Source organism: Caloenas nicobarica, chromosome 33, assembly GCF_036013445.1.
Source record: "Caloenas nicobarica isolate bCalNic1 chromosome 33, bCalNic1.hap1, whole genome shotgun sequence".
Lineage (NCBI taxonomy): Eukaryota > Metazoa > Chordata > Aves > Columbiformes > Columbidae > Caloenas > Caloenas nicobarica.
The window spans coordinates 1,226,625-1,242,206 of record NC_088277.1 but is presented as its reverse complement, the minus strand read 5'-3'; the positions used below and the strand labels follow the sequence as shown (position 1 = coordinate 1,242,206).

At 68.1% G+C, this 15,582-nt stretch overlaps 2 protein-coding genes across 2 annotated transcripts; one reads left to right on the top strand and one right to left on the bottom strand.

Annotated features, from left to right (window-relative positions):
* Positions 1 to 953: 953 nt before the first annotated feature.
* Positions 954 to 8,831, top strand: ZNF385A (zinc finger protein 385A; the record flags this gene model as incomplete). Its single annotated transcript, XM_065654189.1, has 8 exons — positions 954 to 1,058; positions 1,809 to 1,905; positions 2,879 to 2,976; positions 3,793 to 3,922; positions 4,556 to 4,771; positions 5,709 to 5,872; positions 6,450 to 6,542; positions 7,053 to 8,831. Coding segments are annotated over 8 exons (1,134 nt in total), but the record flags the coding sequence as incomplete, so codon positions are not given.
* Positions 8,832 to 8,988: 157 nt separating this feature from the next.
* COPZ1 (COPI coat complex subunit zeta 1) lies at positions 8,989 to 13,685 on the bottom strand. Its single transcript, XM_065654273.1, is given in 11 exon segments — positions 8,989 to 9,295; positions 9,547 to 9,585; positions 9,694 to 9,740; positions 9,849 to 9,931; positions 10,524 to 10,579; positions 10,815 to 10,852; positions 10,855 to 10,905; positions 11,015 to 11,056; positions 11,059 to 11,095; positions 11,333 to 11,401; positions 13,622 to 13,685. Coding segments are annotated over 11 exon segments (528 nt in total). The 5' UTR covers positions 13,640 to 13,685; the 3' UTR covers positions 8,989 to 9,247.
* Between the last annotated feature and the right edge of the window lie 1,897 nt (positions 13,686 to 15,582).

Below are 15,582 nucleotides of genomic sequence, written 5' to 3'. Positions count from 1 at the left end.
CCCCTGCACCCACAGACCCCCCCGGCACCCACAGACCCCCCACGCACCCACAGACCCCCCCCTGCACCCACAGACCCCCCTGCACCCACAGACCCCCCTCTGCACCCACAGACCCCCCCACGCACCCACAGACCCCCCCCCTCTGCACCCACAGACCCACCCACGCACCCACAGACCCCCCCGGCACCCACAGACCCCCCCCTTGCACCCACAGACCCCCCCTTGCACCCACAGACCCCCCCATGCACCCACAGACCCCCCCACGCACCCACAGACCCCCCCCATTGCACCCACAGACCCCCCGGCACCCATAGACCCCCCCACGCACCCACAGACCCGCCCTCTGCACCCACAGACCCCCCCTCTGCACCCACAGACCCCCCCACGCACCCACAGACCCCCCCGGCACCCACAGACCCCCCCACGCACCCACAGACCCCCCCCACGCACCCACAGACCCCCCCCATTGCACCCACAGACCCCCCGGCACCCACAGACCCCCCCCACGCACCCACAGACCCGAGTGGGGGAGGGTGCAAAGTCAGGGAGGGGGGGACACACACAGGGTGGGGGGGGACACACGGGGGCGCGGTTCTAACCAGAGCACCCCACGGGGGACCAGCCCCACCCGGCCGCCTGGGTTCCTCCCCCTCCCCACCCTGCGCCTGGGGCGCGCGTGGGCGGGGCGTGGGGATCCCGTTCCCGCGGCAACCGCCCGCCCCCGCCCACGCGTGTCCCGACATGTGCGCGTGCGCGTGCGCAGAGCCGCGGGGGGGGCCGCGCGTGGAGCGGGGACACGTGAGCGAGCGCGGACACGGGTGGCGGGGATTGGGGGGGGGGTGGTGGTGGGAGACACGCGTGGCCGGGGAGACACGCGTGTGATGTGAATCTCCCGCTCCCCGCTTGTGTGTGTGTGTGCGTTTGTGTCCCCCCCCCCCACCCCGCGCCTGCCCCACTTCTGCGCGGCGCCATTGGCTGCGCTGGGCGCGGGGGGGGGGACACGCGGGGGTGGGGGGGACACACTGCGGGGGGGGGACACGCGGGGACGGGGGCAGCAGGTAACACCGCAACCCCCCGGGGGTGGGGGGTGAACGGGGACCGGGGGGGTCAACGGGGAACGGGGCGCGAGTGGGAATCGGGAGGGGAATGGGAACAGGGGGGTGAATGGGAACAGGGGGGTCAATGGGAACCTTGGGGTGAATGGGAAATGTGGGCTGAATGGGAATCGGGGGGTCAATGGGAACAGGGGGGTCAATGGGAACCTTGGGGTGAATGGGAAATGGGAGGTGGATGGGAACAGGGGAGTCAATGGGAACCGGGGGGGTGAATGGGAACAGGGGGGTGAACGGGAACAGGGGGGTCAATGGGAACCGGGGGGGTGAATGGGAACAGGGGGGTGAATGGGAACAGCGGGCTCAAATGGGAAATGGGGGGTCAACGGGAACAGGGGGGTCAGTGGGAACAGGGGGGTCAATGGGAAATGGGGGGGTGAATGGGAACAGGGGGGTGAATGGGAACAGGGGGCTCAAATGGGAAATGGGGGGTCAATGGGAACAGGGGGGTCAATGGGAAGCGGGGGGGTGAATGGGAACAGGGGGGTGAATGGGAACAGGGGGCTCAAATGGGAAATGGGGGGTCAATGGGAACAGGGGGGTGAATGGGAACAGGGGGGTCAATGGGAATCGGGGGGTGGATGGGAACAAGGGAGTCAATGGGAACAGGGGGGTCAATGGGAAGCGGGGGGTGAACGGGAAGCGGGGGGTGAACGGGAAGCGGGGGGCAGGTCCCTGACCGTGTCCCCCCCCCAGGGCGATGCTGCGGCCGCTGGGGCCGCCCCCCCCCGGCCGCCTCCTGCTGCCCGAAGCCGCCGCCGCTGCCCTGCGGCTGCTGCCGCCGCTGCCCGCGGTGAGCGCGGGGGGGACACGGCGGGGGGGGGGGACACGCGGGGACACTGCGGGGACCTGGGGGGGGCGCGGGGGGGGCGCACAGGCCGGTGCGGAGCGGAAGCCCCGCCCCCTCGCGGCCGCCGTACCGGACCCCCCCGACCCCCCCACCCCCCCGCAGCAACGGGACGCGCTGGGGTAAGGGGGGGGGGGCACGACACTGGAACCCCCCCGCCGGGATTGGGGGGGGGTGGGACGGGGGGGGTCGGTCCCCCGGGCTTGGGCAGGGAGGGATTCCGGAGGCGTTACGGAATGGGGCGGGGGGGGGACACATGGTGCTGCACACCCCCCCGCGTCCCGGCACACGCACCCAGCACGCAGCCCCCCCACCGCACCCACTGCACCCCCTCAGCACCCACTGCACCCCCATAGCACCCACTGCACCCCCATAGCACCCACAGCCCCCACAGCCCCCCCCAGCACCCACAGCCCCCCCCAGCACCCACTGCACCCCCATAGCACCCACAGCCCCTCCACTGCACCCACAGACCCCCCAGCACCCACAACCCCCCCCCCGCACCTGCTGCACCCCCCCAGCACCCCCAGCCCCCCCATAGCACCCACAGCCCCCACAGCCCCCCAGCACCCACTGCACCCCCCCCAGCCCCCCCATAGCACCCGCAACCCCCCCACCGCACCCCCACAGCACCCACAGCCCCGCCCAGCACCCACAGCCCCCCCCCGCACCCACTGCACCCCCCCAGCACCCCCAGCCCCCCCACAGCACCCCCAGCCCCCCCAGCACCCCACTGCACCCCCCAGCACCCCCAGCCCCCCCATAGCACCCACTGCACCCCCCCAGCACCCACTGCACCCCCCCAGCACCCCCAGCACCCCACCGTCCCGTCCCCCCCTCCCAGCACCGGGGATGCCGGGGGGGTTTGGGGGGGCTGTGCGGGTGCAGGCTGTGACCCCCCCACCCCCCCGTGCCGCAGATGGAGCCGGTGCCGAAGCTGCTGGGGGGGGCGCGCTGGCCAAGCCCCGGCGCCCCGTGATCGCCTGCGGCGTCTGCCAGATCCGCTTCAACTCCCAGGTGGGACCCCCCCGGACACCCGGACCCCCAAACACCCGGGGCCCCCCAAGCCCCTGCGACCCCCCCAAGACTCCCCCAAACACCCGGGACCCCCCAAACACTTGGGACCCCCCCTCACCTTGGACCCCCCCTCACCAGGGACCCCCCCAGGACTCCCCCAAACACCCAGGACCCCCCCTCACCTGGGACCCCCTGAACACCTGGGACCCCCAAACACCAGGGACCCCCCCAGGACTCCCCCAAACACCCGGGACCCCCCGAACACCTGGACCCCCCCTCACCCGGGACCCCTCCAGGACCCCCCCTCACCTGGGACCCCCCCTCACCCGGGACCCCCCAAACACCAGGGACCCCCCAAACACCTGGACCCCCCCAAACACCCAGGACCCCCCCAGCACTTGGGACCCCCCCGCACCTGGGACTCCCCAAACACTCGGGACCCCCCCAACACCCGGGACCCCCCAACACCTGGGACCCCCCACCCCAATGTGTGCGTGTCCCCTGCCGCATTCTGCCCTGGTTTGGGGGACCTGGTCCCCAGGGTTGGGGGTCCCCAGGGTGACACTTGTCCCCAGGCCTCAGGGTCCCCAGACTTGGGGGTCCTCATTGTGTCCCATGTCCCCATGGGGACAAAGTGACTCTTGTCCCCAGGGTCCCCAGGGTGTCCCGTGTCCCCAGGAGTGGCTGGGGGGTCCGTGAGGTGCCACATCCTGGGGTGACCCGGTCCCCAGAGGGGGGTCTGTGGGGCGCAGCGGGGTCCCCAAGGCGGTGACGCGGTGTCCCCAAGGTGGTGACGTGGGGTCCCCCTGTCCCCAGAGCCAGGCGGCCGCTCACTACCAGGGGAACCGCCACGCGCGGCGCCTCAAGGGGCTGGAGGCGGCCCGGGCCCGCCGGGGGGGGGACAACGGGGACCCCCCCGAGCCCCCAGACACGCCTGACCGCACAGGTGGGTCCCCACAGCCCCAAAATGTGTCCCCGTGACACCCCTGGGTCCCCCCCCGAACCCTGGGGTGTCCCCACATGTCCCCATGACACCCCCGGACGCCTGGGTCCCCCACACACCCTGGGGTGTCCCCACACGTCCCCATGACACCCCCGGACGCCTGGGTCCCCCACACTCCCTGGGGTGTCCCCACATGTCCCCATGACACCCCCGGACGCCTGGGTCCCCCACACTCCCTGGGGTGTCCCCATGTGTCCCCATGACACCCCTGGATCCCCCCACACACCCCTGGGTCCCCCCACACCCTGAGATGTCCCTACGTGTCCCCATGACACCCCTGGGTCCCCCCAGGATGCTCAGGTCCCCCCCCTGAACCCTGGGGTGTCCCCATGTGTCCCCATGACACTCCCGGACGCCTGGGTCCCCCACCCACCCTGGGGTGTCCCCACATGTCCCTATGACACCCCCAGACACCTGGGTCCCCCCACACCCTGGGGTGCCCCCATGACACCCTTGGGTCCCCCCGTGACCCTGGGGTGTCCCCACATGACCCTATGACATCCCCGGACGCCTGGGTCCCTCCCACCCCCCCGGGGGGGGTCCCTGTGCATCCCACTGACCCCCATAATTTGGCAGGCGAGCAGCCCCCCGCCCCCGCAGCCCCCGGCGCCCCCGGCCCCCCCTCGCCCCCCGCTGTCCCCCCCCAGGGCGCGGAGCCGGCGGGGGGGGCGCAGGGGGGGCCGGGGGGCGAGGAGGAGGAGGAGGAGAAGGCGAAGGCCAAGCGGCTGCTGTACTGCGGGCTCTGCAAGGTGGCCGTCAACTCCCTGTCCCAGCTGGAGGCGCACAACAAAGGTGGGGACACGGGGACACTGGAGGGCGGGGGGGCTGGGGACATGGGGACACAGGGGACATGGGGGTGACATGGGGACACTTGGGGGCCTGGGGACACGAGGAACATGGGGACACGAGGGACATGGGGACACAGGGGACATAGGGGAGACACAGGGACACTGGGGGGCCTGGGGACACGAGGGACATGGGGACACAGGGGACATGGGGGTGACACGGAGACACTGGAGAGCAGGGGGGTCTGGGGACATGGGGACACAGGGGACATGGGGGTGACACGGAGACACTGGAGGGCAGGGGGGTCTGGGGACATGGGGACACAGGGGACATGGGGGTGACACAGGGACACTGGAGGGCAGGGGGGTCTGGGGACATGGGGACACAGGGGACATGGGGGTGACACGGGGACACTTGGGGGCCTGGGGACACGAGGAACATGGGGACACAGGGGACATGGGGGTGACACGGGGACACTGGAGGGCAGGGGGGTCTGGGGACACAGGGGACATGAGAGGGACACAAGGGACATGGGGTGACACGGAGACACTGGAGGGCAGGGGGGTCTGGGGACACAGGGGACATGAGAGGGACACAAGAGACATGGGGTGACACGGAGACACTGGAGGGCAGGGGGGTCTGGGGACAGGGGGACACAGGGGACATGGGGGTGACACGGGGACACAGGAGGGCAGGGGGGTCTGGGGACATAGGGACACAGAGGACATGGGGGGGACACAAGGGACATGGGGACACTGTGGGGCCTGGGGACACGAAGGAGATGGGGGTGACATAGGGGACGTGGGGGGGACACAAGGGAGATGGGGACACAGGGGACATAGGGGTGACACAGGGGCTCGGGGAGGGTCTGGGGGGCTCAGGGACATGGGGACATCGGGGCCGGAGGAGGGTTTGGGGGGTCCCAGCTGTGGGTGCCCCCCAGGGACGAAGCACAAGACGCTGGTGGAGGCGCGCAGCGGGCTGGGGCCCATCCGCGCCTTCCCGCGCCCGGGGGGGCCCGCGGGGACCCCCCCCGAGCCCCCCGAGCGCTCCTTCCACTGCCAGATCTGCAACGTGCGCCTCAACTCCGAGCTGCAGCTCAAGCAGGTACCGGGGACCCCCCCAAACCCTCCCAGGACCCCCAAACCCCCCCGGGAACCCCACACCCCCCCAATCCTCATGGGACCCCCCAAACCATCCTGGGACCCCCACCCCAGACCCCCCCCTGAGACGCACAAGGACCCTATAGGACCCCCTGGGTGCCAGGAAGACCCCCATGAGATGCCCCCAGACCCTCATGGGACCCCCCAAACCACCTTAAGACCCCAGACCCCCCCCCCCAACCCCAATGCTTTTGGGAGCTCCCCCAGCTCCACTCGACTCCCCTAATCTCTCCCCCACTCCCGGCTGCCTGGGTCCCCCCGGACGCCTGGGTCCTCTGACCTGCCCCCCCCTCCCGGACGCCTGGGTCCCCTGATCACCCCTCTCCCCAGATGCCTGTGTTCCGTGACCCACCCCCGCCAGACCCCTGGGTCCCCTGACCCCCCACCTCCCCGGACGCCTGGGTCCCCTGACCCCCTCGCCTCCCCGGACACCTGGGTCCCCTGATGTACCCCCTCCCTGGGTCCCCTGACCCCCCGCCTCCCTGGACGCCTGGGTCCCCTGACCCCCCCTGCCCCCCCAGCACATCTCCAGCCGGCGGCACCGGGACGGGGTGGCCGGGAAGCCCAATCCCCTGCTGAGCCGCCACAAGAAGCCGCGGAGCCCCCCCGATCTGGTATGGGGGCTATAGGGGGGCTATAGGGTGGGGGGTGCCCGAGGGTATGTATAGGGTGACTGGGGTTATCTCGGGGGGGGCACTGGGGGTATCTATACAGTGTTCGGGGCTATCTATAGGGTGACAAGAGCATCTATAAGGTGCCCAAGGATGTCTATAGGGTGTTTGGGGGTATCTATAGGGTGCCCTGAAGAGACCCTGGAGACGGGGGGTGCCTCATGGCGGGGGGGGCGCAAATGGGGGTATCTATAGGGTTCCTGGGGATACCTATAGGGTGCCCTGAAGGGACCCTGGAGACGGGGGGTGCCCCATGGCGGGGGGGGGGGCACAAGTTGGGGTATGTATAGGGTTCCTGGGAGTATCTATGGGATGCCCCATGAGACAAGGGGGTGAGATCTGGGGGTGCCCGGGGGGGGTTGGTGGGATCTGGGGGTGCCCGGGGTGGGGTTGGGGGGGCTCTGGGGGTGCCCCCCCCCACTTCCAGCCCTGAACCTCATCCCCCCCCCGCAGGCCCCGCTGCCGTTCCCCAAGGAGCTGCCCAAGGCGCTGGCGGGGGGGGGGCTCCTGCCGCCCCCCCTGGCCCTGGCGGCTGCCGCCGCCGCCATGGCCGCCCCCCCGCTGGCCCTGCGCCCCCCCGGGCCCCCCCTCCTGCCCGGGCCCCCCCTGGCCCCCGCCCTGCTGCGCCCCGCCCCCGGGCCCCTGCGCCCCGCCCACGCCCCCCTGCTCTTCTCCCCGTACTGATGCCCCCCCGGCAACCGTTGCCTGGCAACCGGTACCCAGCAACCAGGCGACTGGTACCTGGAAAGTATCACCTGGCAACTGTTGCCCAGCAACCAGTACCTGGCAACTGCCCGGCAACGGTCACCCAACGACCCCCCCAGCACAACCCAGCAACTGTTGCCAGGCGACCAGGCAGCGGCGGTTGCCCAGCAACCATCCCAGAATGGTTGCCTGGCAACAGTTGGCCAGCAACCAGCCACCAATGGGTACCGGGCAAAGGAGAACAGAAATCTGCCCGGCAACAGCCCTGTCCTGGCAATGGTTGCCTGGCAACAGGCCCCGCCCACACAGCAATGGTTACCTGGTAACCCACCCCCCACCCCGGCAACAGTTCCCCAGCAACCCGCCTGACAACGGTTACCTGGCAACAGGACCGGCATCCCACCCAGCGACGGTTGCCTGGCAACCAGATGATGTTTACCCAGCAACGGGACCTGGCGCCTGTTGCCCCTGGCAACGGTACCCAGCAGTGGTTGCCTGGCAACCGTGTCCAGCATCCCCACCTAACAGAGGGACCCAGCAACGGTCCCTAGCAACCGTTTCCTAGCAACTGTATCCCAGCAACCGTGCTCAGCAACAGCCCCCCCACCCCCCCCCCCGGCTGCTCACGGGGCTCAGTGACTATTTTTTAACTGGAATTCGGATATTTGGCAGGAAAAAGATGAGCCCCCCCCCCGGCCCCACTGCACAACTCCCGCGGGGACGGGGAGCCCCCAGAGCCCGGGGTGGGGTGGGGGGGTCCGGGGGGGGTCCCCAGTGTTGTGTGTGTGTGTGTGTGTGTCCCCCGGCACCTCAGGGATCTGCTAAGCAATCAGTGATGGCTGAAGGGAGCCCCCCGCCCCCGGCCAGGGTGTCCCCCCCCCACCCCAGGGTGCCCCCCCAAGCCATGACCTCTTGCACTGAGGGCAGCGAGCCCCCCACACCCCCCGGGGGGGGGACCCATTCACCCCCTCTCCCCCCCAAACAAACCCCAGGGCCCCCTGCTCTGGGCCCGGCCCATTGCAATAATGTGGGGGGGGCCGGGGCACCCCCCACCCTGTAAATAGCATCCGTCCGTCCCCCCCCCCAATATTGCCCCACAAACACTGTGCCCCCCCCTTAGTGCCCCCCACAATCACTGTGCCCCCCCCGAGCACGCCCATCACTGTGACCTCCCCCTTATCACCCCCACTATCACTGTGTCCCCCTCCAGCCTTATCACCCCCCCACTATCACTGTGCCCCCCCTTATCACTACAGCCCCCCCCATCCTTATCGCCCCACAACTGGCCCTGCCCCCCCCTTGCACCCCCCTCTCCCGTTCCTTATTGGCCCCCCGACTTGGCACTGGCCCCCCCACTTTCCTGGTGCCCTCCCCCCCCCAAGTCAATACTGTGATTTAAGCAAAGCAATAGCAGGCAGGGGGGTGGGAGGGGGACAGGGTTATGGGGGGGGGCACAGAGCCTTGTCCCCCCCCCAAGCATCCGCCTGTCCCCATGTTCCCCCCACCCCAGCTTTGTCCCAATAAATGATGAGGTTTGAGCTCCTGGTTTTGTTTTGGGGGGACCTCCCCAGGGGGCCCCCCCCCAACTTGTCCACGTGTGTCCCCCCCACCCAGAGCAAAGAGGGACCCTGGGGACCCCCCCACATCAATGAGGGGGACACCAGACCCCCACCCCAGACACCCGGACGCCTGGGTCCCCCTGCATGGACATGGCGGGGGCGACGCAGGGACAGACGAGGCCACACACAGGAGTTGGGGGGGTGACATGTTGGGGGGTCCGGGGGGGCCAGGGGGGGGTCGCGCTAATGCAGCAGCGTCCACTTGATTTGCTCCTTCGCCGACTGCAGCACCTGGGGGGGGACACGGCGTTGGGCGGTGGGGGGGACACCCATGGGTGCTGGGGGGCACATGGGGGGGGGTCTGGGGGGGCCAGGGGGGTCGCGCTAACGCAGCAGCGTCCACTTGATTTGCTCCTTCGCCGACTGCAGCACCTGGGGGGGGACACGGTGTTGCGGGGGGGGCGCCCGTGGGTGCTGGGGGGGGTCACAGGGACGGACATGGGGACAGCAGGGGTAGCTGGGGACACCCAGGTGGCACTTTGTGGGGGGCACCCACGGGTTGGGGGGCTCAGGGACACCCAGGTGACACTGGGGACACCCAGGAGTTTGGTGTCCTCGGGTGGGGGGCGGCACCAGCCGCGGGGGGGTCCCAGGGGGGTCCCAGGGGGGGCATCAGTCCGTACCTGTGACACCGTCTGCTCCGTGAGGGGCACGTCCTCGCCCTGCAACACACGGGGGGGCGCGGTGGGTGCCTGGGGGGGCACCCATGACCCCCCAATGACCACCCCGTGGCCCCCCCCCATGGCCCCCCACTCCTCACCCCCCCGTACCCGCACGGCCACGCGATGAACCACTTGCTGGGGGTCGCTCTCCAGACGACGCTGCGGGATGTGAGGGGAAACGGGGAACCCTCAGCACCAAGTGGCCCCCCCGTGGGGCCCGGGGGCACCTGTCGGGGGGACAGACCTCGGGGGGGGACACAGAGACTCACCCCCATCCACGATCTCGTCCATGGCCAGGAACAGCCCCTCCATGTTCTCCAGCAGCGCCCGCTCTTCCACGTTTTTCCTGGGGGGGGGACGCGCTCAGCACCCCCCCATACCCACGACAGGACCCCCCCAACATGGGGAACCCACCCACAGTGGGACCCCAGGGAACAGGACCCCCCAAAACCAGGACCCCCCAGCAATGGGAACCCCTACAATGGGGACCCCCCACAATGGGGATCCCAGGCAGCAGGACCCCCCAAAACCAGGACCCCCCACAATGGGAACCCCCTGACAATGGGGCACCCCCCCCCACGATGTGATGCTGTAGCCCCCCCAAACCGTAGGTGACGCCCCCCAGAATACCGGTCCTGCCACGACCAGGTGCCCCCCCAGCCCCACAGGAGCCCCCCAGGACCTCTGTGCCCCCCACAGCCCCACAGGTGCCCCCCAACCCCATGGCTGCCCCCCCAGCCCCAGAGGTGCCCCCCAGGACCTCTGTGCCCCCCCAGCCCCATAGGAGCCCCCAGGACCTCTGTGCCCCCCACAGCCCCACAGGTGCCCCCCAACGCCATGGCTGCCCCCCAGCCCCACAGGTGCCCCCCAGGACCTCTGTGCCCCCCAGCCCCACAGGAGCCCCCCAGGAGCTCTGTGCCCCCCCGTCCCCCCCTTACCGCAGCATCTGGCTGAGGGAGTCGAACAGGCAGTTGAGCACGGCCGTGAGCATCAGCTGGGGACAGGGGGGGTCACACGGCGTCACACCCCGGGGGACACCCCCCCCACGCCGGTGTCACCCCTCACACCCCCTCTGTGCCCCCCCCACCCCGTTTGCCCTCCATCCCCCCCGCTCTGCCACCCGTCGTGTCCCCATCCCCACCCCCCCCAGGTGTCCCAAGCCGCCCCCATTGGGGTGTCCCCCCCCCGCGTCCCCCCCCCGCGATGTCCCAACATTGTCCCCAACCCACCTTGTTCTCGTAGGAGCTGCCGATGACGTAGAAATAAAGTCGATGCTGCTCTTGTAGACGACGGTCAGACCCTCCAGCAGCGCGATCTCACCTGCGGGGACAGCGCTGTCACCTCCCCCTGTCCCCGCTGTCCCCGCGGGGGTGGCGCCCCCCCAGGGGGACACCTGCATCCTTCGTGTCCCCCCGCCCCGGTCACGCACTGTCGGTGCGGTGGGTCTTGTTGAAGATGTTCTTCTCGAAGGTTTCTGCTCCTTGGCGCTGGGGTACGTGTCATCGTAGTACTGCGGGGACAGTGGCACTTGGGGACACGAGAGGAGCACCCCCCCCCGCCGCGGCCACCAACCCCGTCCCCAAGTCCTTGTGCCACCAAACGCCCCCCCCCGTCCGTGTCCCCGTCCCTCCCCCGTGCCACCAAACATCCCTCCGTTCGCGCGCGTGTCACCCGCGTCACGTCCCAGCCCTCCCGGTGTCACCGAGCGTCCCCAGCCGTGTCCCCCGCGTGTCACCGCGGCCCCCACCTTGGCGAAGAGCCGCTCGCCGTCGTTGTCCAGGATGATGACGGCTTTGACGGTGTAGAGGGACGGCTCCTGCGGGGACACGGCTGGTGTCACCCGCTGGGGACACCCGTTGGGGACACCCGGTGGCACCACAGCTGCCCTGTCACCCGCACGGCACCGCGGTGGCACCGGGGACACGGGGACGGAGCCTGTGACTGGGACCCCTGTCTGCTGAGGCGTCCCTGTCCCGTTAGTGTCCCAAGCCTGTTAGTGTCCCCGTCAGTGTCACCGTCACTGTCAGTATCCCCATCAGTGTCCCTGTCCCCACCAGTGTCACCGTCACTGTCAGTGTCCCCATCAGTGTCTCCATTCCTGTTACTGTCCCCACCAGTGTCCCCACCAGTGTCCCTGTCTCTGTCCCCACCAGTGTCACCATCAGTGTCACCACTGTCTTTCTTCCTGTTATTGTCCCCATCAGTGTCCCCATCCCCATCAGTGTCATCGTCCCTGTTATTGTCCCCATCAGTGTCCCTGTCCCCATCAGCATCCCCATCCCTGTCACTGTCCCCATCAGTGTCCCTGTCCCCATCAGTGTCCCCATCCCTATCACTGTCACCATCCCTGTTATTGTCCCCATCAGTGTCACCATCGCTGTCAGTGTCACCGCCAGTGTCCCTGTCCCTACCACTGCCCCCATCTGTGTCACCGTCCCTGTCAGTGTCCCCATCAGTCTGCCCATCCCAATTATTGTCCCCATCAGCGTCCCCATCGCTGCCAGTGTCCCTATCAGTGTCCCCGTCACTGTCAGTGGCCCTGCCCTTGTCAGCATCCCATCGTTGTCACTGTCCCCGTCGATCCGGGCGCTCCCGAGCCCCCGGGACCAAGTTCTGTGATGCACTGACTGTCCGTAGCCACAGCCGGAGTGTAGGACAGAACCTCGCCCCGGGCACCGCCAGGTCACCGAGGGCCACTGAGGGCCACCGAGGGCCACCAAGGGTCACCAAGGGCCATTAAGGGCCACCAAGGGCCACCAATGGTCACCAACAGCCACCAAAGGCCATCAATGGTCACCAAGGGCCACCAAGGGCCACCAATGGTCACCAAGGGCCACCAAGGGCCATCAATGGTCACTAATGGTCACTAATGGCCACCAAGGGCCACCAAGGGCCATCAATGGTCACTAATGGTCACTAATGGCCACCAATGGTCACCAAGGGCCACCAAGGGCCATCAATGGTCACTAATGGTCACTAATGGCCACCAAGGGCCACCAAGGGCCATCAATGGTCACCAATGGTCACCAAGGGCCACCAAGGGCCATCAATGGTCACCAAAGGCCACTGAAGGCCACCAAGGGCCACCGAGGGCCACCCATGGCCACCAACAGCCACTAATGGCCACCGAAAGCCAGCAGTGGCCGCCAGCGATGGCCACCGCCCACGGCCACCCCCCCAGGGCCCCTGTCACCCCCGCTGGGGACAGTCACCCCCCGCAGGACGAGACCACCCCAGGGGCACCCGGGAATTTACCCCCCCACACTGACCCCCATTCACCCCATTGCCCCCCATACATCCGCCTCTTCTCCCCCAATTTCCCCATTTCCCCCATTTCCCCCATTTCCCTCCAGTTTCCCCCATTCCCCCCATTCCCTCCATCTCCCCCCATTTCCCCCCGTTTCCCCCATTTCCCCCATTCCCCTTAATTTCCCCCATTTCCCCCCAGTTCCCCCATTTCCCCAGTTTCCCCTATTTCCCCCCATTCTCCCCATTTTCCCCATTTTCCCCCATTCCCCCCCAGTTTCCCCCATTCCCCCCATTTACCCCATTTCCCCCAGTTTCCCCCATTTCCCCCATACCCCCCCATTTCCCCCACTTTCCCCCATTCCCCCCCAGTTTCCCCCATTCCCCCCATTCCCCCCCATTTCCCCCATTCTCCCTCCATTGCCCCCATCGACTCCCCCCATCCACCCCCCATTTCTTCCACTGGCCCCCCAAGTTTACCCCCATCGATCCCCTTACCGCCCCCCCGTTTACTCCACTGGAACCCCGGTTTATCCCCATTGCCCCCCCCACTGCCCCCCAGTTTACTCCCTCACTCCCCCCCTCGCCCCCCATTCACCGCCCCATTTACTCCACTGCCCCCCCCCCCAGTTTACCCCCCATTTCCCCCCTCACCACCCCCTTGTCCCCCCATTTCTCCCACTCCCCCCCTTCCCCACCCCGCACCCCAACCGCCGCCCCCCCGTTTCTCCCATTAACCCCCATTAACCCCCATTAAGGCCCATTAAGGCCCCGGCCCCGCCGCCCTCACCAGGATCAGCGCCTCCATTTTGCCCCCGCCGCTGCCGACGTGGAGCCGGAAGAGCCGCCGCCGCTCATTGGCTGCTCGGCTGCCAGTCACGCCTTAGGGACCGCCCTCCGGGCTGACTGGACGAGCCGGTGACCCGTCTGGCCAATCGCGATGCAGCTAGGCGCGGAGGGCGGGCTAGCTTTTCCCGCCCTTCCCGCGGTGGCCGCTGATTGGAGGGGCGACCCGTCCGTCACCGCCGCGCCGCACTCCCGGAAGCCGCGGGGGCGGTGCAGTTCCCATGGTGACCAGGGAAGCGCTGACGTCACCCCTTTGCCAGGTTCACCCTGCGGTTGGCTGGCTCGCCAACCACGTGACCGGAAGCGGTTTGCCCTTTCAGTGCTTGGCCACATGCCCATAGGTGGGCGGGCCACCTGTGACCTTTGGCTTCTATAGGGCCAGGAGGGGACATGGGGGGACATGGGGACACGTGGGATATGGGGACATATGGGGATACAAGGGGGATGAGGGGACATGGGGGCACATGGGATATGGGGGACATGGGGACATAGGGGGACATGGGGACATAGGGGGACACCGGGGGACAAGTGGGATGCAGGGGGACACGAGGAATGTGGGGGGACAAAGGTGACAAGGGGGGGACAGCAGGGGGATGTAGGGGGTGCGGGGGGACACAAGGACCCAGCAGCGTCCCGGGGGGGGTGACGCCGGGGGAGCAGCGTCACCATGGGGGGATGGGACACCCGGACGCCTGGGTCCCCCCCGTGCGGTTTTGGGGGGGGGGGGGGGGGGGCCGGATGCCCTGGGCCCCACTGATAACGCTGGGGGTGTCACACGGTCCCCTGTGTCCCCCCCGCCGTGTCCCCCGTGGGGCCCCAGGGTTGGGCAACCGCCAGCGGCTTCCTGCGCCCGGACGCCTGGGTCCGCCGGGGGGGGGACGTGGGGGGGACAGGGAGGGACGCACGAGTGTCCCTGTCACTGGTCCCCCCTCCCTGTGTCCCCCGACCCCTGTGTCCCCTTGTCCCCCTGACCTGTCCCCCAGTTGTGTCCCCTTGTGACCCCATAATTGTCCCTGTGTCCCCCAACCCGTGTCCCCTTGTCCCCCTGACCCCACCAGTGTCCCCCGGTTGCGTCCCCTTCTCCTGTGTCCCCATGATGTCCCCATGTCCCCCAGTTGTGTCCTCTTGTCACCGCGTCCCTCAACCTCCTGTTCCCATGAAGAGAAGCTGCTCGATTAATGTATATTCTGATTAAATTCCAAAAGACGAACCCATCATTAACCAATTAACATGATCAACGCTTTCTGACCACGCGCAGAACGAGGGGATATTTTCCAAGTTCAGATCCAAGACAGAAAATCAAGCCATATATTGCTTAGAAACAGACCGCTGAGCTTGTGCTTAACCAGAGGTTAATCGTAAGTAAGAAACTAATCAATTACTGTTGTAAATGAGCACTAATTGCGCTTGTGCGAGGAGCTGCGGGCTCAATGGGACACCTGAGGAGCCCCCCAGAGCCCCCCAAAGAGGCTGCAGTACCGGTACCCGCCGCTGGATGGCAGCAAAGACCGCGGAATTACCACCTCCCTGCAACCTGTTGCTGCGACCGCTTCTTCGCATTGATGTATTTTGTGATTAAAAACAAGAACCGTAACCAATACGCAGTAATTATTTGGATATGAGCAACGCGAGGGCGTCCAGTGGCTGGAGCACTTTGGGGGATGATTCCCCAGGGCTTGTCAATAAAATGCCGCTTAACACTATAATCGATTCTGCTGTTTATTCCTCCGTTTCACCCGTGTCCCCCAGTCGCGTCCACGTGTCCCCCCGCTTCTTGTCTCTCTGTCCCCATGTCCCTTTGACCCACCGCTGTCCCCACGTCGCTTCTTTTGTCGCCACGCCCCCCGTTTCCCCATCCCCTCGTCCCCCTTTTGTGTCCCCCATTCCCGTGTCCCCACCCCCCTC